The 26442-nt window shown below is 42.5% G+C and overlaps 1 protein-coding gene across 2 annotated transcripts in view; it reads left to right on the forward strand.

The window, feature by feature from the left end:
• Positions 1 to 1723: 1723 nt before the first annotated feature.
• LOC115113331 (mucin-like protein) overlaps positions 1724 to 26442 on the forward strand; it is a 34689-nt gene continuing 9970 nt past the window's right edge. Inside the window, exons 1-12 of one of the 2 annotated variants that reach the window (XM_065012857.1) lie at positions 1724 to 1988; positions 5107 to 5392; positions 5551 to 9299; positions 9476 to 9908; positions 10005 to 13171; positions 18225 to 18358; positions 18641 to 18715; positions 18821 to 18998; positions 19274 to 19672; positions 20270 to 20370; positions 21348 to 21447; positions 21555 to 21626. In XM_065012857.1, the coding sequence (XP_064868929.1) occupies positions 21609 to 21626 (18 nt within the window). In that variant the 5' untranslated portion in view covers positions 1724 to 1988; positions 5107 to 5392; positions 5551 to 9299; ... (7 more) ...; positions 21348 to 21447; positions 21555 to 21608. Of the gene's footprint in view, positions 1989 to 3772; positions 5393 to 5550; positions 9300 to 9475; positions 9909 to 10004; positions 13172 to 18224; positions 18359 to 18640; positions 18716 to 18820; positions 18999 to 19273; positions 19673 to 20269; positions 20371 to 21347; positions 21448 to 21554; positions 21627 to 26442 lie in introns of those variants that run through there. The other variant, XM_065012858.1, reaches the window with a different exon arrangement.

Consider the following 26442-nt stretch of genomic DNA (forward strand, 5'->3'; position numbering starts at 1 on the left):
AACAGCGTACTACACAACATACACTTAGTGTTACTTTCTTAGCTAAAGACAGTATACATATCTCCCTGGCATATTACATAATTTATGCAGCAGCATACAATACATTTTTTGACTTACTGTTGTTGTGATGTGCTCACTTGAACAGGATGGTGGTGTGGCTGTCCTTCTTGTGGGCAAATTTTGCCATGAAACTTTGTCATCAAAGTCTAGCATTCTCTGGATTTGTGGTGCTTTCAAGACAACTGGGAACTCAGAAAAAACAAGGTTGAATCATGACAACAGTGATCTTCAGGTCAGAGCTCTAGAAAGGGGCCCGAGTTCACGACTTGGAATTCTGAGTTGGATGACCGTTCAAAACGTATTTTCCCAGTCGGAGCTCGTTTTTGTCTAAGTTCCCAGGTGTCTTGAACTCACTGAAGTCTGAGATTTCCCAGTTCCGAGTTTCCAGTTGTTTTGAATGAGGCAAAAGTCATGTTGGATTGACAGCATGGCCAATGTATTCAACATTTTCTGGCTCATGGTGTTACGTGTGAATATTTATCCTTTTAAGCTTGGATATGAGGCCCTTAAAAGAAAGCAGAGGGAGCAAAATAGTGATTGCTTTGCAATGCTTGCAGTTAGCCAATGATTCCTTCCCAACCACTCATTGTTGAATTTGCAATTTCCAACATGTTGTGTAATGTTTATGTCCAATGGCCGATGAGCACCGATACGTTTTTATCTATAATTTGTCTTCAAATATGACAAGGATTGAAAAGGATTTGCCAGTAGATTTTCAACATTTGTCATGATGATGACTGCTTGTCGAGCTTGCTAGCTAAGATTTTGAAAGTATGATGTTGACATGATCAGTCCAAACAAAGCTACGGTAGATATAAAGTGATTTGACGTCATTTTATCTGTGGCCAATGACCTTGAGCCTTCTTGGATGGGCCCTTAATGTAAATCTATGGCAGCACCCAATGGGGCTTGAACTGCCTAACTCTCCCTGTAGATTCTGCAGTGATGTATTGTCTTCATGAGTGACAGAACACTGAGCCAATCAAATCAAATGTTATTAGTCACATGCGCCAAATACAACAGGTATTCACCTTACAGTGAAATGCATACTTACGAGCCCCTAACCAACAATGCAGTTTAAAAAGAAATACAGATAAGAATAAGAGATAAAAGTAACTAAAGTAATTAAAGAGCAATTTTACTTGTATTTTTTATTTTACCTTTATTTAGGAGCAATCATGGCAATCATGCAATCATGGCGCAAGTAGAAAAGATTACCAACACCTACGCTCTGTATGTTCCGCTGGCTGCCCCTTCACCACAGAAAGCACTGAGCTAGGTGGAAACACCTGCATTTTGGAGCTACTTTACTCAAAAAAGCAAAAAAGAGACCATGTTAAACAGTTTAAAAAAAAAAAAAAATTTTAAACTGATATGTGACACGTATTAATGTCAAAATAAAACGCAAAACAGGCAACACATTTTTATTTTATTCTTAGCTAAATTGAGATAAAGAGGTTGGGCTCAAAACAGGGTGGGCGTCTGCCCAACCTGCCCTGAATGACAGGTTGCAACTGCACACTGTATAGTTTATGCAAAGGCATACTTCCTGTTAAACAGTAAACAGCCATGATACATGAAGAATGGAAGCCAACTGTTAAAGGCTTACATCAGATAATTATAAACTACTGTATTCTCAGAATAGCACTGTAAAACACTTCCAGCACTTATTTGTAGATGAATCCATTCTGACCAGTGTCCCTTGTCTATTTGGCTCTATCCCTTTACAGTGAGGAGGACTAATGAATGCATCAGGGGACTAGTCCAGTTATTGTGAGAGGAACGATACAAAAAGGAGAGTAAATATGGGTGTTCCCCTTCTCAGCGGTTTCAGAGAGCTCTCAGACATGGTAGATGTCCTATTGTTTTGGGTCCCTAAGAGAGACAAGAGACAGCAGTGGAGGAACTGAACTGGCCCACAGCTTGGGGTAAGAAAGGAGGAGAGGACACAGTCACATCCACCTCAGAGAGACGGAAAGACACACACTTTATATCTGAGAGAAGCCTGCACTCTCAGCCCCAATGAAAGCCTCCTAGACACCGAGAATATAGAAACATGTGCGGTTATTAAATCTCGAAAAATAAATATATGCAGACGTGCTCAAATTTCTTGGTACCCTTACAGCTCATTGAAATAATGCTTCATTCCTCCTGACAAGTGATTCAATTAAAAGCTATTTTATCATGTATACTTGCATGCCTTTGGTATGTCAAAGAATAAAGCAAAGAAGCTGTGAAAAGAGATTAATTATTGCTTATTCTACAAAGATATTCTAAAATGCCCTGGACACATTTGTTGGTACACCTTAGAAAATATCATACATAATTGGATTATAGTGATATTTCAAACTAATTGGATTCTTTAATAAGTATCACACGTCTCCAAACTTGTAATCAGTCATTCAGCCTATTTAAATAGGGAAAGTAGTCACTGTGCTGTTTGGTATCATTGTGTGCACCACACTGACCATGGACCAGAGAACGCAAAACAGAGATTCGTCTGAGGAGATCCGAAAGAATATAATAGACGAGCGTGGTAAAAGTTACAAGACCATCTCCAAGCAGCTTGATGTTCCTGTGACAACAGTTGCAAATATTATGAAGAAGTTTAAGGTCCGTGGAACTGCAGCCAACCTCCCTGAGCGCGGCCGGAAGAGGAACATCAACCCCAGATTGAACAGAAGGAGAGTGAGAATGGTAGAAAAAGAACCAAGGATAACTGCCAAAGGGATACAAGCTGCACTCCAAGGTGAAGGTACGTCTGTTTAGATAGCACCATCCGTCTGGGCTCCATGGAAGAAGACCCCGGAGGACTCCACTTATGAATGAAAAACATAAAAAAGCCAGACTGGAATTAGCTAAAAATGCATATTGACAAGCCACAATCCTTCTGGGAGAATGTCCTTTGGACAGATGAGTCAAAACTGGAGCTTGTTGGCAAGTCACATCAGCTCTATGTTGACAGATGAAAAAATGAAGCTTTCAAAGAAAAGAACACCATACCTACAGTGAAACACGGAGGCTCGGTTCTGTTTTGGGGCTGCTTTGCTGCGCCTGGCACAGGGTGTATTGAATCTGTGCAGGTCACAATGAAATCTCAAGGCGATCAAGGCATTCTGGAGCGAAACAACATACTGCCCAGTGTCAGAAAGCTCTGTCTGTCATAGGTCATGGGTCCTCCAACAGGATAATGACCCAACACACACAGCTAAAATCAACCAAGAATAGGTCAGAACAAAACATTGGACTATTCTGAAGTGGCCTTCTATATGAGTCCTGATCTGTGTCTCTTTCATTTGTTTTATTATTTACAATATTATGTTGAGTAAAACATCTAAAGCAAAGTCTGCTTTCTATTAAATATGGAATTAACAATGGTGGATGCCAATAACTTTTGTCAGTTTCAAGTTATTTGAGAAAATTGTGCGTTTTGTTTTTTGTGGAGGGGTACCAACAAATTTGAGTACATTTGTGTGTGTATATAAACTTAACAGCACCCCTAATCCAAACATCATCCCGTGGACATGGCTATGATACCTGTAGCTACAAATGTCTGGTAGCCTTTGAGTCACATTCATATATAATTTTTTCTGTGACTTGTTGGTGCACACTGTCTTACAGACAGATGAGGGTTACTTAATGATACATTTTGAAATGGTTCCAAATGGGTTATTTAATACTTATTGTCTGTGATTTTGACGGTTTTGGGGGTCATTTTCAAATTCTTCATGTACTCCGATGTCTGTGGTACTGAGAAACAAACGTAAGTATAAGACATTGTCTGATGACAAACTTTTCCCTGTCAATGGGAACAGAACATTTCCTTACATCACAGATCCATTGTACCTTGGCCATATTATTTTCATACCTATAGTCTTCGAGAATAAAACAAAAGAAATCCATACGAAATCTTTACCTTATCCGTAAGTGAAGGAAATGGTATGTCTCGTTCACCTTCATTTGCCAAGTTATGATATAGATCATTTGGGTTTTCAACATTGAAACTGAAATGTTGTATTAGAGCAATTCTAATCTAACAGATTTGAATTTGATATATTTCTGGACCTGAAAACAAATAGCCTACACTTCATGGCCCAGTAACTTACCCACGGAATACAGTGGATACTGTGCTTAATGTTGAAATGTCAGGGTTTGGTAGGAGGCAAACATTAACTTTAGTTTACTGATTTACTGAAACTGTAGGACTATAACTCTACATGTACATATTACCTCAATCACCTAGACAAAGTTTTACTTATCCCCTGAACAGGCAGTTAACCCACTGTTCCTAGGCCATCATTGAAAATAAGAATTTGTTCTTAACTGACTTGCCTAGTTAAATAAAGGTAAAATAAAAATAGTTGGTTAAAGGCTTGTAAGTAAGCTGTTGTATTTGGCGCATGTGACAAAGACAATTTGATTTACTGTGCAGAATAAGGTCCTATGGGGCTTGCAGTAGATTGTATTCTTATGTAAAGACTCACCACCACCCAGGTTCATATGGAGCTCTGTCCCCACAGGCCCCCACACAGACACACAATAATTGAACCTGGCCTAGAGGGAATCTTAGCGTTTAGCTTGTAATCCAATCAGAAAACAGGGATTGTATTCAGTGCTTTCAGGGGATGTTTACTTCCAAACTTTCTGGACTTACAAGTCTTATCTATTTGGATGCTCAACCATACAGTCTAAGGCATTATGGGGACATTCTTTGAACAAGCAATAAGGGATTCCAGTAGTGTCCTTTTTTCTCAGGTTGTTCATTTTGTGGCCTAATCAAAGAAACAGCAGATACTGTCAAATGATTAGTTTAAAACATTTTATCAAATACCTTTTTGGAATATGTCTTGACATTTTTAATTATACAAATGATCTATGTTTCCAACCCAAATATGAATAGCAACTACCGCTCTATCATTTATTTCAGTTTCCTCCCTATTTTATCCTATCAATGCTTAGCAACATTCCGCTTATAATTGGAGAACAAATATCAGTACTTTTTCAGTGATCTCCTGTGGTGCGTTGATTCTTGTCTCCAAAAAATAGGCTTCATGTCACGGTAATAGTAGACCCTGCGCTAATGTTTGGAGTGGAAGTGGGTACGGAAACAGAAAGGACCCTAAGAAATGGAACAAATACTCTACCACCATTAAGAAACAAGAAGGAATTTGGGCCGGATCAACAACCTCTCCCTCAATGTCAGTAAGACCAAAGAGCTGATCCTGGACTACACACAGACGGGGCTCTGCCTTTTCACTGTACTCTTTTTCTTGCATGTTACCACTGCTAAGACTGGTGTGTCTTTGTGCAGTGCTGGGATACTGCTCTGTAGGTGAGTCTGTCCACATGGTGCATGTCGTCTCTCTCTTTATCAATTACATTTTGTTTTGGTCTAGTATAGTATATGAGGTCTAAATAAACGAACTGCCTCAATACGTTTATCTCTATCCTAATAATGCTTCTCTCCCCTCGTTCTCTTTCTCTCTCTAGCTGCTGATCTGAGTGACTAGGAATCGGTGGGATGTCAATGCCACACCCACGTCGAGTCCCTCAAGGCTGAAGTCAGTGACTGTGTACATGTGTGTCAGATTGGCTACCATGGAGATGGACTACTGGGTGAGGACATTGACGAGTGTGTTTACTGGCCTCCACGGCTGCCACTCAAAGGCACATTACACAACACAGCAGCTGTGCGTGTCTGGATGGCTACCTCGGCGACAGAGTCCAATGAAAGGACATCGACAACTGCCAGACTACTAACCTCTGTACGAATAGAGGAGGGCAAGACTGCAAGTACATAAGAGGCTTCAATGGAAATGGGTTTCAGTGCACGGACATTGACGAAATGCACAAAATGTGGCATCTGCCATGGGAATGCCGCCTGTCACATCGACGTGGCTGTAGTGGAGCGGGTTGAGAGCTTCAAGTTCCTCGGTGTCCACATCACTAAGGAACTATCATGGTCCAAACACACCAAGGGCACGACAACACCTCTTTCCCCCTCAGGAGGCTGAAAATATTTGGCATGGGTACTCAGATCCTCAAAAAGTTCTACAGCTGCACCATTGAGAGCATCTTGACTGGCTGCATTACCGCTTGATATGGCAACTGCTTGGCATCCGAATGCACGGCGCTACAGAGGGTAGTGCGTACTGCCCAGTACATCACTGGAGCCGAGATCCCTGCCATCAAGGACCTCTATACCAGGCGGTGTCAGAGGAAGGCCCTAAAAATTGTCAAAGGCTCCAGCCACCCAAGTTATAGACTGTTTTCTCTGCTCCCGCACGGCAAGCGGTACCGGAGCACCAAGTATGGGAGCAAAAGGCTCCTGAACAGCTTCTACCCCCAAGCCATAAGACTGCTGAACAGTTGATCAAATGGTCACTGACTATTTACATTGACCCCCTTTTTATTTGCGCTGACGCTCTTGCACCGGCTCTATGCACACTCACTGGACTCTACCCATACACACTACACTGACACTCCAACACACCATACGCTCACACACACAAAACACACACCTAGTTCCCAGGTGTGCGTAATGTGGGTTGCCAGCACCGCCGGAGAGAGAGAACGGGAGTAGGCGTGACACCTGCACATTGACTTGGTACCGGTACTCCTTGTATAACCTTGTTATTGTTCTTATGTTGGGTTACTACTTCCTTTTGTATTTATTTTTTTTTTTTACAAATTCTTCTTACTTTTTAACTCTGTACTGTTGGGCAAAAAGCTCGTAAGTAAGCATTTCACGGTAAAGTTGTATTCGGCGCATGTGACAAATAAAATGTGATCTGGTACAAGCAGCTCCTATATGTGCATCTATAACACAGGCTTTAAGGGCAATAGTAACTACCTGTGTCTGGATATATATTTACTTGACATTTTAGTAATTTAGTAGACACTCTTATCCAGAGCAATTAGGGTTAAGTGCCTTGCTCAAGGGCACATCGGCAGATTTTTTTCACCTAGTCATCTCGGGGATTCGAACCAGCAACTTTTCAGTTACTGGCCAGACACTCTTAACTGCTAGGCTACCAGTTCAGAGACCCCCAGTTCAGAGTCTCTTCGATGACCGTGTCTACATGTTGGGCTTGTAACGCTGCACCTGCTTCGATGAATTGAATGGGAATGGGCTGACCTGTAGGGCCATCAATTAGTATAATTGGCAGAATAAATGTGATCTCAACACTGTCTGTATCAATGTGCTGGGCAGCTATGACTGCTCCTGCCGCTCCAGATATCTAAGGGATGGAAGAGAGTGTGTGATTCCTAATATCTGCCCTGCTTCGGCCGGGTCTGTCAACACCGAAGTTCCGTTCTACTGCAACTTTGGCACCGGATACATGACATTCAATAACTCCAAGTGCAGGAACCTGGATGAGTGTGCCATTGGGCACTGTAGCCCCTTCTTCACCTGTGCCAACTTCCCGGGCTCCTTCACCTGTAAGTTCAGGGGCAACAGGGGCAACAGCATCACCTGTGAGGACCTGGACAAGTGCTCCATGGCACAGCAGTGCAACCCCGATGCCCTCTGCACCAACCTGGCGGGCATGTTCATCTGCAGGTGCCAAGTATGTTACTCCGGGGATGGGGTGATCCAGTGTCCAGATGTGAACTGGTGGACAAAGGAGGCTGCTGGAACAAAGCCATCTGCGTCAACAGTAAAGGTTCCTTCTCCTGTCTGTGTCCGCACCATCTGCCAGGATATACACCGAGTGTACAAAACATCAAGAACACCTGCTCTTTCCATGCCAGACTGACCAGGTGAGTCCAGGTGAAAGCTATGATCCCTTATTGATGTCACCTGTTAAATCCACTTCAGTTGGTGTAGATGAAGGGGGGGGGGACAGATTCAATAATGGTTTTTAAGCCTTGAGACAATTGAGACAACGATTGTGTATGTGTGCCATTCAGAGGGCGAATAGGCAAAATATTTAAGTGCCCTTGAACAGGGTATGATAGCTGCCAGGCGCACCGGTTTGAGTGTGTCAAGAACTGCAACGCTGCAGGGTTTTTCACTCAACAGTTTACCACGTGTATCCAGAATAGTCCACCATCCAAAGGACATCCAGCCAACTTGACACAACTGTGGGAGGCATTGGAGTCAACATGGGCCAGCCTCCCTGTGGAACGCTTTCGACACCTTGTAGAGTCCATGCCCTGACAAATTGGAGCTGTTCTAAGGGCAAAAGGGGGGACAACTCCTAATGGCCTGGGACTCATCTACAATGAGTGTACAGAACATGGAGGAGCCATGCCACCTCAATGAGCGCTGCTCCAACACTTTGGGGGCTTACGGGTGCCCTAGCCAGGTGACCATGGCCTGTACGGATATCAACGAGTGCAAAGTGGACAACCCCTGGCACGCCAATGCCACCTGTTTGAACACAGTGGGCTCCCATACCTGTACCTGTAAGCACGGATTCACAGGCAACGGCTCCAAGTGTGAGGATGTGGACGAGTGCGTTGCAAATGGCACCTGCCACCCGTGGTTACTGTGTGCTAATGTGCACGGCGACTTCTCCTGCTCTTGCCAGCAGGGCTTCACCGGGGACGGCTTCTGGTGCCAGGATGTGAATGAGTGTGCTCTCTCCAACGCCACCACCTGCCCCCCACCCCCCATGTTAGAGTTTGTCAACTCCCCCGGAGCCTACGTTTGTTCCTGTATGAACAAGACAGTGACCTATAATGACACCTGTGTGGCCCCCAGTTTCTAATGTGCCTCTGCCTGCCACCTTCATGGGCTCTGCCAACCCTCATCCGCTGGCTACCTAGGCTTTGAGGGGGATTGACTCACCTGCTCTGACTTAAGTGAGCGACAGGAGAGTGTGTGCTCCCAGAATGAGACTGTGTGAATATCCCAGGCTCTTTTGCCTGCCTCTGCAAAGTGGGCTACAGACAGAACGAGACAAACTGCGCTGGTAAGAAGACTTGATTTAGTTCACAAAAACTACCAGAACCACTCAATATTTCACAATAACCATTCAATTGCAAAGTCCTGTCTTTCTTTATTCAAAATCTGGTGTTTGATCTTACTTAGAATATGTTGTTCTGTAAAATTGATAATGTGGTAAGACTGTGTTCAAGGGACTAATTCTATCTCTCGACACTCTCTCTCTCTTCCGATATGGATGAGAGTGAATCTGGAGAAAAGGAGTGCTGTATGTTTGCCCAGTGTTTGAGAGTCACCTCTTGTTTCTGTCGCCGTGGCTTTGCTGGTGATGGGAATAATTGTTCTGGTAAGCAAACCATTTCTCTTGTCATTTGTATCATCAGTATACATTACATTACTTTGTTTAGACTGTTCATCTATACTGTACCTGCCCTGCTTTTGTGTGGATTTTTTTTGTGAGCTTTCTTTTAGCAACTTGTGGGGCTGTTTCCTTGACACTGTCCCATTTTGGATGAATTATAGACATTGATGAATGCCAAACCCAAAATGGAGGATGCCACCCTGTTGCCAGCTGCTACAACATGGTTGTGTCACATCTGCTCCCACTGCGCCCTCTGGTGTTCATCCGGTGTCATCCTAACCCGCAGTTCTCCCCCTGTTCTCTCTCTCTGAGGCGCACAGACACACACACACTCTCTCTCTGAGACGCACTCCCCCTGTTCTCTCTCTCTGAGGCGCACAGACACACACACACTCTCTCTCTGAGGCGCACAGACACACACTCTCTCTCTCTCTCTCTCTCTCTCTCTCTCTCTCTCTCTCTCTCTTGGTGTGGTTGGAGACAGGTGTGCTGGAGTCAGAGCAGATCCCCATCAGCTGAAAATCGTCCCATAAATCAAGACTACATATACTCATTCCTGCCACCTCCACTCTGCCAGATCGTAATCTCTGCTCAGTCAGTTGTTATCCTAGCTTTTTGTCAGTTCTCAAGATCCTGTTGCTCTGCTGTACTTGTTTCCCTGCCTTACACTGTTTTGTCCTCTCGTTGCAGTTACCGCTCTGTCTCTGGCTCCTGTCTGCTGTACCACAACTCAACACCCAACCACCCTGCTCTGGACTTCATTCACCACCACACCCTTGGGTTTCCCTCAGGACCGGTTTACCCTGTTCAACTCAGTCAACTCCAACCTCACTCGACACTTAGGGTTTTTTCTGCAACTCATCTGAGCAACCCCGGTTCTGCACTCCATATCGTTCTGTGTACAATAAACATTTTGGTTCATTCATCTCTGCTTCTGCATCTGAGTCCGTTCTTGGGTTCCTCTGTGTTCGCTTCATGTAACAGGTTGGATCCTTCAACTGGCACCGAGGGCACTGGCTATGAGTGCCAGGATGTTCACGAGTGTCCTTACAACTCCACCCAGCCCCACAACTCGTCCATGAGGACGAGGGAGCGTGTGTGGATACGGATGAATGTGGGAACAGTAATGGTACGAAGGTGTGTCACCCCTTGGCACAGTGTTGGAACACTCCAGGCCCACTGTCCTCTGGGCCCACACGGGCAATGGCACCTGGTGGAGGGCGTGGACCAGTGGTGACCAGTAATTCAGTTTTGAGCTCTACCTGTTTAGCAAAACGTTTTTTTTTTTTTTTGCATGTTATTTTAGCATTAATGTGTCACATATTAGCTTGCAAACAATGTAAAAGAAAAAAAGAGTCAATAACAGTGCAGACAAACATGGTCTCTTTTTTTGCTTTCTTGAGTAAGGCAGCTCCAAAATGCAGGTGTTTCAGCCTAGCTCAGTGCTTTCTGTAGTGGTGGTGGTGGGGCAGCCAGAGGAAAATAGGGTAGGGGTTGGTTATGTTCTCTAGTTGAACCGTGATTGGCTCAGTGTTCTCTCACACATGGGGACACTACGTCACTGCAAAATCTACAAAGAGAGCTCGAAAATGCAACCCTTGGATTGCCATAGAGTTACATTAGAAGTGCCCATCCAAGCCTCCCGGGTGGCGCAGTGGTTAAGGGCGCTGTACTGCAGCGCCAGCTGTACCATCAGAGACTCTGGTTTCGCGCCCAGGCTCTGTCGTAACCGGCCGCGACCGGAGGTCCGTGGGGCGACACACAATTGGCCCAGCGTCGTCCAAGAAGACTCAAGGTCATTTGCCACAGATAAAATGTGGTCAAATCAGATTAAATTCATGGTAGCTTTGATTGGACTGATCATGTTAACATCACACTTTCAAAATCTTAGCTAGCAAGCAGTCATCATCATGAATCAAGTTGACAATCTACTGGCAAATCCTTGTCATATAAAGAGAAATTATGAAGAGAAATTCTAGATAAAAACGTATCGGTGCTCATCGGCCATTGGACATAAACATTATACAAGTTGGAAATCACAAAATTCAACAATGAGGGGTTTGGAAGGAATCAGTGGGTAACTGCAAGCATTGCAAAGCAATCTTTTGCCTGCTATTCAGTGGAGTGGGCGTGTGGTCCAAGTCTGGGTTTAAGGGTCTTTTTTTCCAAGCTTAAAAGGATAAACATTCAACATTGGCCATGCTGTCAATCCAACATGACTTCTGCCATGTTCAAAACAACTGGAAACTCGGAACTGGGAAATCTCAGACTTCAACTGGGAACTCTGGGGAGGAAAAAAACGAGCTCCGACTGGGAGAATACATTTTGAACAGTCATCCAACTCGGAATTCCAAGTCAAAAACTCTGGCCTCTTTCTTGAGCTCCGACCTGGAGATCACTGACATCATAATTTGACCATGTTTTTTTCAGAGTTCCCAGTTGTCTTGAAAGCACCATAAAAAAAAGTTTAATGACAAAATTTGCCCACAAAGGACCGACGCGCCACCTTTCTGTTCAAGTGAGCACAACAAGGTGCAAAAATGTATTGTATGCTGCTGCAAAAATTATGTAATATGCCAAAAAGATATGTATACTGTAGCGATACTAAGTGTATGTTGTGTAGTAAGCTATTAGTAGCCCATGTGCCTCACCGTAATAATTTGGTCCCTTTTCCCCCCATAACTTAGCCTACTGTTCTGACTTGGTGGTGCACATGTGGCCTATAGCCTGTTTTTAGAGAAATATCATCATAAAATATTGTAAGAGCTTTCATTGTCTGCTTACAGTGGGGCAAAAAAGTATTTAGTCAGCCACCAATTGTGCAAGTTCTCCCACTTAAAAAGATGAGGCCTGGGGGGACAAAATGGCGCCGTAGAGAGAACACGGTGTTTCAGCGAGCTCTCGTGGCATTCGTAAATTTATATTCTTACATTAATCTCCTAGCTTGAAAAAGTGGTAGAATTGGCTAAATAAGTTACCATATAATGAGTCTTGACGACTATTTCGCAAAAATCTCCGACAACATGCCCAATAGAAATACTAAGAAGTCGACCAAAACCGCCACCCCTGTGGATGTGCATGAGGAGCTAGCTAACGTTAGCGAAGCTAACACCATTGCGGACCCGGGCACAATGGACCTGATGATTCAAAAGATGACTGATAACATTACTAAAGTGATCGATGCTAAGATAAGAACGGTCTTGGAAGCAATAGCAGGCCATTCAGCTGAAATACAGAGCGTTGTGAAACGTGTTGTTGAGGCGGAAGGAAGAATTGCTGCAGTGGAAACTTCAACTACATCTATGGACGCTAAGATAAAAGCACTTGAGAAACAGGTGCGCGAAATGGCGGAGCACATTGACGACTTGGATAATCGAGGACGCAGATGCAATATTCGTGTTGTGGGACTCCCGGAAAATTCTGAAGGGACACGTTCAGTAAAATTCGTTGAGGAATGGATCCCTGGCTACCTACAAATGGACACTAAGGCTGGTCGTGTGAAGCTGGACAGAGTCCATCGCTCTCAAGCACCGATACCGGGCCCCAATCAACGCCCACGGCCGGCCGGTGGTTATAAAGTTCCACAACTTCACCGACAAGCAGCGCGTCATGGATGCGGCTAGAAACATCGGCTCTGATGGTAGTCAACATAAAGGTCCAAAGGTCTCATTCTTCAATGATTATTCCACAACGGTTGTACGAAGACGCAAAGCGTTTGATGAGGCGAAGGCTCGACTCAGGAGAATGAAGATGGACTACGCACTGTTGTACCCGGCCACATTGAAGATTATGGTCAACGGATCACCTAAAAAGCTCTACACACCTGAAGAGGCTGCTGCGTTTATTGACTCTCTCGGGTAAATAACTTTAAGCTGCACCTCCACAGCATTGAATAACTTTGCTTATTTTTGGTTGAATCTGATCACGAAACAGTGGTGTGAGTCCCCACGTACTCCGGCTCAGTAATATTCGTAACTTTATTATTTTTCTTGCTAAATTAATAGCCGCTATAGCTCAGGCTGAGATATGTGTGAATCCATATTTGTGCCCAGGCTTGGTTTTAGGTGGAAGAGCCTCAATCTTCTTCTATTGATTTTCTTTTCCATATATATAAAGGATGAGGCTATTGAGCGGCAATGCGGACTTAAGAGTCTACATTGGAGAGTTGAAATCCCCTGCATGTTAGCTAGTGGGAAAACCCCCTTTTGGAATTTTACATGTTTAATTTTTGGGTTTAGTATAGTTCGAGTTCAGGGTTCATATTTTTTGTTTATGCTCAGTGAGATAGAGGAGAGTTCAACACATGGAAAAAGGTACCACCCCACTTTTACAGTAGGATCCAGTCTGAATATTGAATGGTCAAGATACAATGGCAGATAACAGACTGCGTGTATGTACGTGGAACATTAGAGGGAGCCATAACCCCATTAAGAGGAAGAAAGTATTGTCTTTTTGAAAAAGAAAATATTGATATTGCACTGTTGCAAGAAACCCATTTGGATGATAAGGAGCACCTGAAATTACAACAAGGAGGGTTTGGTCAAGTGTTTTTCTCATCATTTACATCCAGAAGTAGAGGTGTAGCAATTCTGGTGAAAAAGAACTTACCACTTAAGGTCTTGAATTGTGTGAAAGATAAATTTGGTCGCTTTGTTATAATTAATGGTACTTTACAAGGGCAGAACATTTCCATGATGAACATTTACTTCCCCCCTGCTCACCCCCCTGATTTCCTCACTAAGGCATTTCTAGCCTTTTCAGAATTAAACTCAGACACTGCAGTGGTTGGAGGAGATTTTAACTGCTTGTTGAACCCCCTTATTGATAAGTTTCCCAGTGGTATAGCTTCACTCTCTCCTCAAGCTAAGTCACTTAAAGCTATTTGTGATGATCTGGGGTATGCGGATGTCTGGAGAGCTTTCCATCCCTCCAACAGAGAGTTCACTTTTTTCTCTGCACCTCATGGATGTCAGACTAGAATAGATTATTTTTTTATGCCCAAGACGTCTTTGCAGTCTGTTTTATCTGCTAGGATAGGAAGCATAGTCATATCTGATCATGCTGAGGTGATCCTGGACATAAAACTCAACGGGGCATTCAATCGGTCAAGACATTGGAGGTTGAACACAACCATAAAGACCATACATTCACATCATACTTTATAACAGAGTTTAAAGCATTTTTCTCTATTAACTCTCAATCAACAGATAACCCCTCGCTCCTTTGGGAGACCTGTAAAGCGTATGCCAGGGGTCTGATTATGTCATACACAGCTACTAAGAGACGGAAAAAGCGGGAAAAGCAAAAAATGTTAGAGGGTGAATTAGGAACTAAAGAGAAGGACTACATTAAAACGCCCACTCCTGCCCTATTAAAGGAAATATCAGTCATTAGAACAACGCTAGACTCTCTCCTAACACAGGACGCTGAAAAGAAAATGAGATTTGTCAGGCAAAAGCTATATGAACATGGCGATAAGCCAGGAAAGTACTTGGCATACCTAGCTAAAAAGAGGGCTGACTCTCAGTCAATTGCTACTATTACTGATTCTGATGGTAATCATTTATATGAAAATAAATTGATAAGTGACTCATTTAAGAAATTTTATACAAACCTTTATGCCTCAGAACTGCCAAAGGATGCACCCAAATTAATGGAGAACTTCTTTGGTAAGATTGAGCTCCCTACTATCTCCGAAGAACAGAGGTCCCTCCTTAATGCCCCTATTACCAAGGAAGAGATAATGTTCGCAATTAAGAATCTGCAAAATGGTAAGGCCCCAGGACCAGACGGGTTTTGTAGTGAGTTCTATAAAGAGTTCCATGGCCTGATCCTTGAGCCATTGCGTGATATGTTTAACCACTCATTTTCAAATGACCAACTCCCTCAAACGCTGAGAGAAGCCAACATTTCACTTATTCTCAAAAAGGGAAAATGTCCAGAGTCTTGTTCCTCGTACAGACCAATTTCCTTCTGAATGTGGATAGAAAATTGCTTTCTAAAATTCTAGCCACAAGATTAGAGGACTCATTGCCACTAATTGTGAAAGGAGACCAAACTGGCTTCATTAGGGGCCGTAAGTCATGCAACAACGTCAGGCGGCTTCTTAATGTAATTCAAGCCTACCAACAAAGTGCTGTAGATGGTCTTGTGCTCTCCTAGATGCTGAGAAAGCATTTGATCGTGTGGAGTGGTCTTACCTATTATTTGCTCTAAATAAATTTGGTCTGGGGGACAACTTTATAAAATGGGTGAAAGTTTTGTATGATGATCCTCAGGCTGCTGTCCTAACTAATGGGCTACGGTCAAATAGCTTCTCTATACACAGAGGTACCAGACAGGGCTGTCCTTTATCCCCCCTCTTTGCACTCGTTATGGAACCACTGGCCGAGGCCATCAGGGTAACGCCTGCTATACAGGGGCTGCTCATTGGTGATGTTCACCATAAAATAAGCTTGTATGCTGATGATGTCCTGATATTCATCTCTAGTCCCGAGACTTCAATTACATCTCTTATTAATATAATTGAATTATTCAGTGAATTCTCAGGCTACAAGATTAACCTAACTAAGTCAGAGGCTATGCCACTTGGTAGCCTACACTCTGTACCTAATACTTCTCCCCCCTTCCCTTTTAAACGGTCTCCCTCAGGTTTCATGTATCTGGGTATATTTGTAACTCCTAAATTCCAGCTAATGTACAAAGCCAATTTTGTTCCCTTGTTTGATACAATAAGACAGGATCTGGAGCGCTGGAACTCTCTCCCCATTTCTTGGTTGGGTAGAATATCCCTCCTGAAAATGAACGTTTTACCTAGACTACTTTACCCAATCCAAATGATCCCAGTATTACTCCCCAATAAGGTAATAAAGGATGTAAATGGATGGCTAAGTTCCTTTATATGGAGTAAACGCAAGCCAAGACTTAAGATGGCAATATTGCAGCTGCCAAGTTCTATGGGCGACTTGGACCTGCCCAATATCAAGTTCTATCAATGGTGTGCCCACCTTTGTTATATTTCTGACTGGATCACAAATGATGACTCCTCTATTTGGTTAGACATTGAGACTTCTCTTTCAAAATACCCCTTACAGGATCTTTTATTTTTCAGAAGTTTCAAGTCTGTAGAAGAACACTGCAATAATCCAGTTACACTTAACACACTCAAAGTATGGAGGTCAGTTCAACGCTTCCTGGGAAGGTCCAAACTAACCTCTGCTCTTACCCCAATTCTTAACAACCCAGATTTCAGTCCAGGATTGCTGGATGCTGGCTTTAACTTATGGCTTAATAAGGGCATACGCAGGCTAAACGACTTATTTGCTGACAAGATTTTGTTGTCATTTGAGCAGATGGTCGAGAAATATCGACTCCCAAAGCAGGACTTTTTCCGCTTCCTACAAGTAAGACATTATATTCTGGAGAGCACCACCTTAATTGGTAACCCTGATATGTCTGTCATTGAAAGAATGCTTTTTTCCCACCAAGGAAAATGTCTGTAAGTCTGTTTTATGATACTTTAAGGTCCTTTTCTGCTGTCAACACACAGAGGGTGAAACAAGTGTGGGAGAAAGAATTGTCTGTTACTATTGACGAAGAGATGTGGGAGGACATTTGGAGATATGCAAAAACAATATCTATATGTAACCGTACTAGAGCAATCCAATTAAGAATAATACACAGATTGCATATATCCCCAAATCGCAGACATGCTTTTAGCCCCACTTCCTCTTCCCCTCAGTGTCTTAAATGCAAAACTGATACAGGCACCCTAACACATTGTTTATGGTCATGTACCAAAATACAAAGATACTGGTCTGGTGTCCTGCAAGAAATTGAAAAGATCCTAGGGGTTGATCTAGAATTGGACCCAGTTTCTTTACTGTTAGGTCTCCCTAGTAGGCATGTTACTTCTGTCTGTAAAAGAAGGCTTTACAACATCCTTACCTTCGCAGCGAGGAAAAACATCCTTTTACAGTGGATTAGTGATAAGGTTCCTTCTATTAAAGACTGGCATAAGATACTATTTGAATGGGTGCCTCTGGAATATCTGACATGTACATTGCATTCTAAAACAGACCAGTTCTACAAAGTATGGGAACCTTATCTAAATTACCTAGAACCTGAGGTATCAGCTATTATGCTGCAAGGATTCTCTTAGAATGGCGGGGATCTATGTATTTCAGAACTACACTGTACGTTCCATGTGTGGAACCTAACCTCTTGGTTTAAACTGAGCTTTTTGTTTAATTTCTGTTTGTAAGTTTGTTTAAAATGTATGTATTGAGGGACGCAATGATGGTGATGGGGTGAGAGAAGCACAGAGCGGGGAGAGGAAAATGGTGTACGTATGTATGGGTGTGTATATGTGTGTGCGTGCGTGCGTGTATGTATGCATATGTGTGGGTATATGCATGGGTATATGTATATGTGTGTATGTATGGGTATGTATGTATGTGTATGTATATGCACGTAGATATGGGTAAGTGGGGGCTGTTTTTCTTTTTGTTCTGTGTGCTTTGTCTCTGTTGTTGTATCTCTTAATATGGGTGAAAATTGTGAAATTTCAATAAAAATACTGTTACAAAAAATGAAAAAAAAAAAAAAAAAAAAAAAAATGAGGCCTGTAATTTTCATCATAGGTACACTTCAACTATGACAGACAAAATGAGAAGAAAAAAATCCAGAAAATCACATTGTAGGATTTTAAATGAATTTATTTGCAAATTATGGTGGAAAATAAGTATTTGGTCAATAACAAAAGTTTATCTCAATACTTTGTTATATACCCTTTGTTGGCAATGACAGAGGTCAAATGTTTTCTGTAAGTCGGGGGGTGAAAGTGTATCATAATGTCATAATTATAATGGGGTGTGCCACTGTTTGACTAACTGTGCATTTCATTCACAGAGAGTGATTTGTATCCGTTTGGTGACCAGGTGGAAGATTGAGGATTGTGATTGGACAAAGAAGATGGGATCTCTCTTTACGTCACACCAATAATGGATTTCCGCTTCATGGGCAAGCTGTTTGATCGGAACTATGTAAGTATCCACATCTTTACCCACAACTCTGACACTGGAAATCCCGAACTAAAGAGAGCAAGACAATAAGTGATGAGTACTATTTACATTTTTAGTACAATTCTATTTTTCCTCTATTTTGCAGTTGGAAGGAAATGTACATCACTGTGATTCTTCTCTGAAATGGCCTTTGCTGTGGACATTTAGTGAAACATTATTCTCTATCCTGCTTAGTTCTCAGATAATGTACTTATCCAGTTTGTCAGTCAGAACTAGTTCCTGCTTCCTGTCCCCTTCCCTAAGGGTTTCTGCCATGCTGGCAGTGTTCTGACCTACGATGCTGACCTCACCCAGGGGGAGGGGAAGCTGCTCTATCAGGTGAGAGGTCAAGAGTTGAGGGGTCAGAATTGAATTTGGGTCAAAGTGGAATCAAAGTGGGGATTTACTAATCTCACCTTCTCTTCATTATTTTCTCTCTCCTAGGAATACCACCAGCTGAATATGTCTGATACGTATTCCCAAATTGTCTTCAATCGTACAGCGGAGGATGTTACACGGAACAGAAGGGCAAACCTGCGTTCACCCCAGCCTGCGTTGTAAAGATCACCTGGGATCATGTGATGGCTGTCTACTACCAGGAAATGAACCACTCAGAGTATTGGTATGTTTTCAATGTCCATGTTCCAGTTATGTCATATTCCAATATAGGCATATACTTTGGGTGTCTATTGGTGGTAAACATGATTGCATATCTGTCAGGAAAGTGAGTTATTGGACGGTAGGGTGTGGTATAGTTTGCTCTGATGTTTGTCCTAGTTTGGCATCCATTGTTGTGTGCATTGTGAGAACCTCAGGTGTTAGGTTACATTCTCCCAGCTATGTCAGTTCTCACCTATTATTTTTATTCCTGTGGTGCCACCTTGTGCCCACTTCCAGACTAACACCTTCTAGTACATCCTGACTACCGACGGGGAGCACTCCTTCGCTCTGCTACGCTTCGGGGAGTTGGGGTCCTGGCCAAAGGCTCCACCACTTTTTCAACGAGATCACAAATGAAATGAATCTATTTGGGTGGCGGTACAGGCTTAAGGAGGTGAGGGGAAATATAGGTCAGAGCCCAAACGGAACCCCCAGAAGAGGTGCCAGGTGTAAGCAGTAAAGGAGCCTGAGCCAAAGGAGTGGGCCAAGGGGGTGTCGTGGTGCCCCCACACCCAAGCACTGGAGGATCTGGCATACGTGCCTGAGACCCTGCCCCTCAACCAGCAGGATCAGATACGGGTAACGGAGCTACGGGGACTGCGCTGGGGTGGCGTGTTCCAGTCCATCCTGTCCAATGTATGTATGACCCACAAGGTGCCCTGTTGGCTGGATACAGCGAGTGCTATTTCACTAGAGCCTCTGCACAGAAACACGTACAGTGAGAACCAACAGTATTGTGACAGTTTTTAGAGTCCAAAGTTTGTAGAGTCAGAAACTTGATGTAAACATTGTGTGCTTGGAATATGGGACCAAATAATAAACGTTTGACTACTTTAATACACATAAGTGAATTTGTCTTAATACTTGTGGTCCCCAAAAATGGGGGGACATGAACAAAAAGTGCTGTAATTTCCAAACGGGTCACCTGACTTGAATGAAAATACTCTCAAATTAAAGCTGACTGTATGCACATCACAGCGATTGTATCAGTTCAAATCCAGATTGCTGGAGTATAGAGCCAAAACATAAAAAATGGGTCACTGTCCCAATACTTCTGGAGCTCACTGTAGGAAACGTCTCATTTAAGTCATATAGTGAAAGATCAACCTGCCATTTGGAATGTTGTTCAAATCAATAATACCACTCAATGATGTAATCACTAACTGCATGTCTTTTAAACGAGCAAACTCGTTCTTATTGCCTAACGATAGTTTCGTCTTTTATCATTTCTAGTTGAGGAGCTCCTTCTGTTCCAGTGGTGTTGTATCCTGTCTCCTCTGTGCCACCTCTATCTGGCCATGACACCCCTGGACCGTTGCCAAGGTTATGGCTGGGTGAGCGACTGCTGCATAAAAGCAGCCAAGGCAACACACAGCATTGGTGATTGCTTACCTCTACTCAGCGGAATGGCGTTAATTTACCTTCAGCTCCTGTCAACTCGTTGAATTAATTATTATTTACTTGGATCACAATATATTTAAGCAATAAGGCCCGAGGGGGTGTGGTATATGGCCAATATACCACGGCTAAGGGCTGTTCTAACGCACAACGCAATGCAGAGTGCCTGGACACAGCCCTTAGCCTATCACATGAGTTGACGCTGGAGAGACGAAGCAGGTACGGGGAGTCAAACATTGAATAAATAACAGACATATAACAAGACAGGAACAGCGTCAGCAAACAAAGACAAAAAACAATCAATGCAGCAGCAGGGAACAGAGAAAGGGAACTGACAAATATAGGGGAGGAAATCAACAGGTGATAAGTGAGTCCAGGTGAGTCCAATATCGCTGATGCGTGTGACGAGGGAAGGCAGGAGTGCCTGATGCAGGGCAACCTGGCGCCCTCAAGCGCCAGGGGGAGGGAAGAGCGGGAGCAGACATGACATAGCCTTGCCATATGGGCCATATAACACAAACCCCCGAGGTACCTTATTGCTATTAGAAACTGGTTACAAATGTAATTAGAGTAGTAACAAGAAACGTTTAGTCATACTCGTGATATACGGTCTGATATAACGCAGCTGTCAGCCAATCAGAGTTCAGGGCTCGACCCACCCAGTTTATAATAATATATATCCCACATGTTTGGCCCCATTATGTGATAATAGACAGATCCATCGCACCGTGCCTGTCAGTGTAAATGTACTGTATACAGCCTTGGTTAGTGAATGGTGTCCTAGTCATGTGTATCTGTTATGTCTGCCGGCATGGTGTACAGTAGCCTTCATTTCATCACCTTCAATGGGACTGAGTACTCCTTCAAGGCCCTGCGGCAAGTTTGTCATTGTGCACCTCTCCTCCTACACCAGCTCCATTATCTTCGCGCTGCAGGGCGAGAAGGACGAGCTGGAGACAGATGGACAGGCCAGACGGGTCCCCGCGGTGGTGACGATGGCTGCTTTCCACAAGGTCAGTGTGTGTGCGTGCATGTGTGTGCGCCTTATGGGTTGTATTATGGGCTGTAAATCTCATGTGGTTAATTATCCTTACCTCGGTGTGAATGTGTGTGTGTTTAGGTTAAGTGGCGGTGTGCATAGTCAGGAGAGGGACTGGAGGTCCTGGTGTGGATAATGTGGAGGTCTCTGTCGGTAAGGTTTGATCACCAGCTATATTTGTATTTATTATGGATCCCCATTAGCTGCTGCCAAGGCAGCAGCTACTCTTCCTGAGATCCAGCAAAATTAAGGCAGTTTATACAATTTAGAAAACATTCAAATACAGATTTTACAACACACTGTGAGCCCTCAGGCCCCTACTCCAACACTACCACCACATATCTACAGTACAAAATCCATGTGTACGTGTGTGTATAGTGCGTATGTTATCGTGTGTGTGTGTATGCACGTGTCTGTGCCTATGTTTGTGTTTCTTTACAGTCCCCACTGTTCCATAAGGTGTATTTTTATCTGTTTTTTTGTATCTAATTTTAGTGCTTGCCTCAGTTACTTGATGTGGAATAGAGTTCCATGTAGTCATGGCTCTATGTAACACTGTGCGCCTCCCATAGTCTGTTCTGGGACTGTGAAGAGACCTCTTGTGGCATGTTTTGTGGGGTATGCATATGTGTTAAGTTGTGCGCTAGTAATTCAAACAGACAGCTTGGTGCATTCAACCTCTCATAAATGCAAGTAGTGATGAAGTCAATCTCTCCTCCACTTTGAGCCAGGAGAGATTGACATGCATTTTAGCTCTCTGTGTACATCCAAGGGCCATCCGTGCTGCCCTGATCTGAGCCATTTGCAATTTTTGCCCTTTTTGTGGCACCTGACCACACAACTGAACAGTAGTCCAGGTGCGACCAAACTAGGGCCTGTAGAATAGTGTTGATAGTGCTTTTAAGAAGGTTGAGCATTGCTTTATTATGAACAGACTTCTTCCCATCTTAGCTACTGTTGTATCGATATGTTTTGACCATGACAGTTTTACAGTCCAGGGTTACACCAAGCAGTTTAGTCACCTCAACTTTCTCAATTTCCACATTATTTATTACAAGATTTGGTTGAGGTTTATGGCTTAATCAATGATTTGTCCTAAATACAATGTTTTTAGTTTTAGAAATATTTATGCCTAATTTATTACTTGCCACCCACTCTGAAACTAACTGCAGCTCTTTGAAAAGTGTAGCAGTCATTTCAGTCGTTGTAGTAACTGACGTGCATAGGGTTGAGTCATCCGCATACATAGACATGCTGGCTTTACTCAGTGGCATGTCATTAGTAAAAATTGCAAAAAGTAAGGTGACTAGACAGCCGCCCTGGGGAATTCCTGTTTCCACATGGATTATGTTGGAGAGGCTTCCATTAAAGAACGCCCTCTGTGTTCTGTTAGACAGTTAACTCTGTATCCACAATATAGCAGTGGTGTAAAGCCATAACACATATGTTTTTCAAGCAGCAGACTATGATTGATAATGTCAAAAGCTGCACTGAAGTCTAACAAAACAGCCCTCACAATCTTTTTATCATACATTTCTCTCAGCCAAACATCAGTCATTTGTGTAAGTGCTTGTTGAATGTCCTTCCCTATAAGCGTGCTGAATGTTTTTTTTTGGTCAATTTGTTTACTGTAAAATAGCATTGTATCTGGTCAAACACTATTTTTTCCAAAAGTTTGCTAAGGGTTGGTTACAGGCTGATTCTTCGACTATTTGAGCCAATAAAGGGGCCTTTATTATTCTTAGGTAGTGGAATTACTTTTGATTCCCTCCAAGCCTGGGGGCACACACTTTCTAGTAGGCTTACATTGAACATATGCCAAATAGGAGTGGCAATATCATCCACTATTATCCTTAGTAATTTTCCATCCGAGTTGTCAGACCCCGGTGGCTTGTCATTGTTGATAAGACAATTTTATTCTCCTTTTCCACACTCACTTTACGGAATTCAAAATTACAATGCTTGTCTTTCATAATTTGGCCAGATATACTTGGATGTGTAGTGTCAGTGTTTGTTGCTGGCATGTCATGTTAGCTTATCCTGCTTATTATAGTAGTTGGCAATATCAGTTGGTTTTGTGACGAATTAGCCATTTGAGTCATTGAATGATGGAGCTGAGTTTGCCTTTTTTCCCAAAATGTCATTTAAGGTGCTCCAAAGCGTTGAACTATTATTCTTTATGTAATTTATATTTGTTTCATAGTGTATTTTCTTCTTCTTTTTATTCAGTTCAGTCCCATGATTTCTCAATTTGCAATACATTTGCCAATCGGTTGTGCAGCCAGACTTATTTGCCATTAGATTTGCCTTATCCCTCTCGAAAATATATTTTTTCAATTCCTCATCAATCCACAGGGATTTAACAATTTTTTTGTGTCATTTTCTTAATGGGTGCATGCTTATTAGTAACTTGAATAAGCAATTTCATAAATGTGTCAAGTGCAGCATCTGTTTGCTCCTCATTATACACCACACACCAACAAATATTCTTTACATCAACAGCATATGAATCACGACAATACATGTTGTATGACCTCTTATACACAATATTAGGCCCAGCCTTTGGAACGTTGGTTTTCATAGATATGGCTACTATACTGTGATCACTACATCCGATGGATCTGGATACTGCTTTCAAGCAAATTTCTGCAGCATTAGTAAAGATGTGATCAATACATGTTGATGATTGCATTCCTGTGCTGTTTGTAACTACCCTGTAGGTTAACTGATAACCTGAACCAGGTTGCAGGCACTGGTTACAGTTTGAAGCTTTTTCTTGAGTGGGCAGCAAGCCAGTCAATATTTAAATCACTCAGAAAATATACCTCTCTGTTGATCACATACATTCAAGCATTTCACACATGTTATCCAGATTCTGACTGTTATCACTTGGTGGTCTATAGCAACTTCCCACCAGAAGCCATATTACTTCAACATTATTTAACATAAGGTCCTCTCTAATCTTTACATGAATGTGGTTCTGAATATAAACATCAACACCTCCACCATTGGCATTTTCTGTAAATGTTATAACCTTATATTGCTACCACTGTATCATCAAAGGTATTATCTAAGTGAGTTTCAGAGAGAGTCAAAATACGAATGCAATCTGTGTCCAATTTGTAAGTCGCTCTGGATAAGAGCGTCTGCTAAATGACTTAAATGTAATGTAAATGTTACTAGCAAATTATTGATTGCATGAACCTGGTTTCTTAAGCTACATATGTTAACGTGGGCTATTTTGAGCACTTTTCTTCTCGAATGCTTACTTGTTTTCATTGCTTAACTGGGAAGCTTAGCAGAAGTAGATATGCTCATGTTATTTATGTTAGTGCAGGGTGAGCTGCACACAGTGGACTTCCTCCTAGGGCACACCGCCTCAGTGCCAACAGCATAAATCTGGTTCAAAGGCACATGATTACTGCATACAATCGCTGTAGGATAAGCAGAAGCATTCAGGGCAGGTAGAGGGACATACATTAGGTTACTTAAATTGTGTTTACAAACACCCCTGGTATAATGTACATTTGCTTAAACATTGTGACAACTCTGCGTCACAATGGTAGTAATTAACTGAGCTGGGCTTGGGTCATTGATAAGTCATTGTCTCAATGCAACCTTATAATGCTGTGAAAGGATCCAGGAACCCAACTGATTTGGGTGGATCCTATCCTCCTTATTTTCCAAAAGGTATCAAAATTGACAACAAAAGTTACACCCATTGAGCTTCAATTATCACGTAGCCAGTTGTGAAGAGAAAGAATCATGCTAAAGCGCGCAGTGCCACGATTCAGAGACGGCACAGGGCCGGATAATGTTTGGCAGAGAGTCAATCAGCTCTTTAAAATCCAGTTTCAACTGTTCATAGCTGCCCTTCATAATGTCATTAAAACCCACAGGAACTATGATAGAATCGATTTCCATGTCCTGACGTAGTACGTTCGGGAGCAGCTTAGCCTCTCTTGGGTAAGGGACAGTATTTTCACCTGAAAAGCATGCCCAAATTAAACTGCCTGCTACTCAGGCCCATGAGCTAGGATATGCATATAATTAGTAGATTTGGATAGAAAACACTCTAAAGTTTCCAAAACTGTTAAAATAATGTCTGTGAGTATAACAGAACTGATATGGCAGGTGAAAACCTGAGGAAAATCCAACCAGGAAGTGCTTTTTTTGTTTAAATGGCTGTTTTTCCATTGAAAGCCTATCCACCATATAAAGACTTAGGACCCTGTTCACAATATATATGGCTTCCTCAACATGTGACCAGTCTTTAGGCATTGCTTCATAACTTTTACTCTGAAAACTGAGGGAGATACACCACTTTCAATCAGTGGACAGTGGAAATTTCCAGACATCAGCCATGCGCCTGATGGGGAATGCGCCTTTCTTATTTTTCCTTTTCTATTGACGAAGCTTTTGTCCGGTTGAAATATAATTTATTATTTATGACAAAAACAACCGGAGGATTGATTTTCAACATCGTTTGACATGTTTCTACCAACTTTTATTGTACTTAAAAAAAAAAACTTTTCATCTGGAATTAGTGCCCGCACCCTGTGCATTCGGATTACTGGACTGAACGCGCAAACAAAAAGGAGGTTTTTGGTCATAAAGAGGGACATTATCGAACAAAACAAACATTTATTGTCTAAAATGGACACCTGGGAGTGCCAACAGATGAAGATCATCAAAGGTAAGTGATTAATTTGAATGCTATTTCTGACTTTTGTGACACCTTTCCTTGGTTGGAAAATGGCTGTATGTTTTTCTGTGGCTTAGCGCTGACCTAACATAATCGCAAAGTGTGCTTTCGCTGTAAAGCCTATTTGAAATTGGACACTGTTGGATTTACAAGAAGTTTATCTTTAAAATGGTGTATAACACTTGTATGTTTGAGGAATTTTAATTTTGGGATTTCTGTTGTTTTGAATTTGGCGCACTGCAATTTCACTGGCAGTTGTCGAGG

This window comes from Oncorhynchus nerka, linkage group LG28, assembly GCF_034236695.1.
Source record: "Oncorhynchus nerka isolate Pitt River linkage group LG28, Oner_Uvic_2.0, whole genome shotgun sequence".
In the NCBI taxonomy this organism is placed as follows: domain Eukaryota; kingdom Metazoa; phylum Chordata; class Actinopteri; order Salmoniformes; family Salmonidae; genus Oncorhynchus; species Oncorhynchus nerka.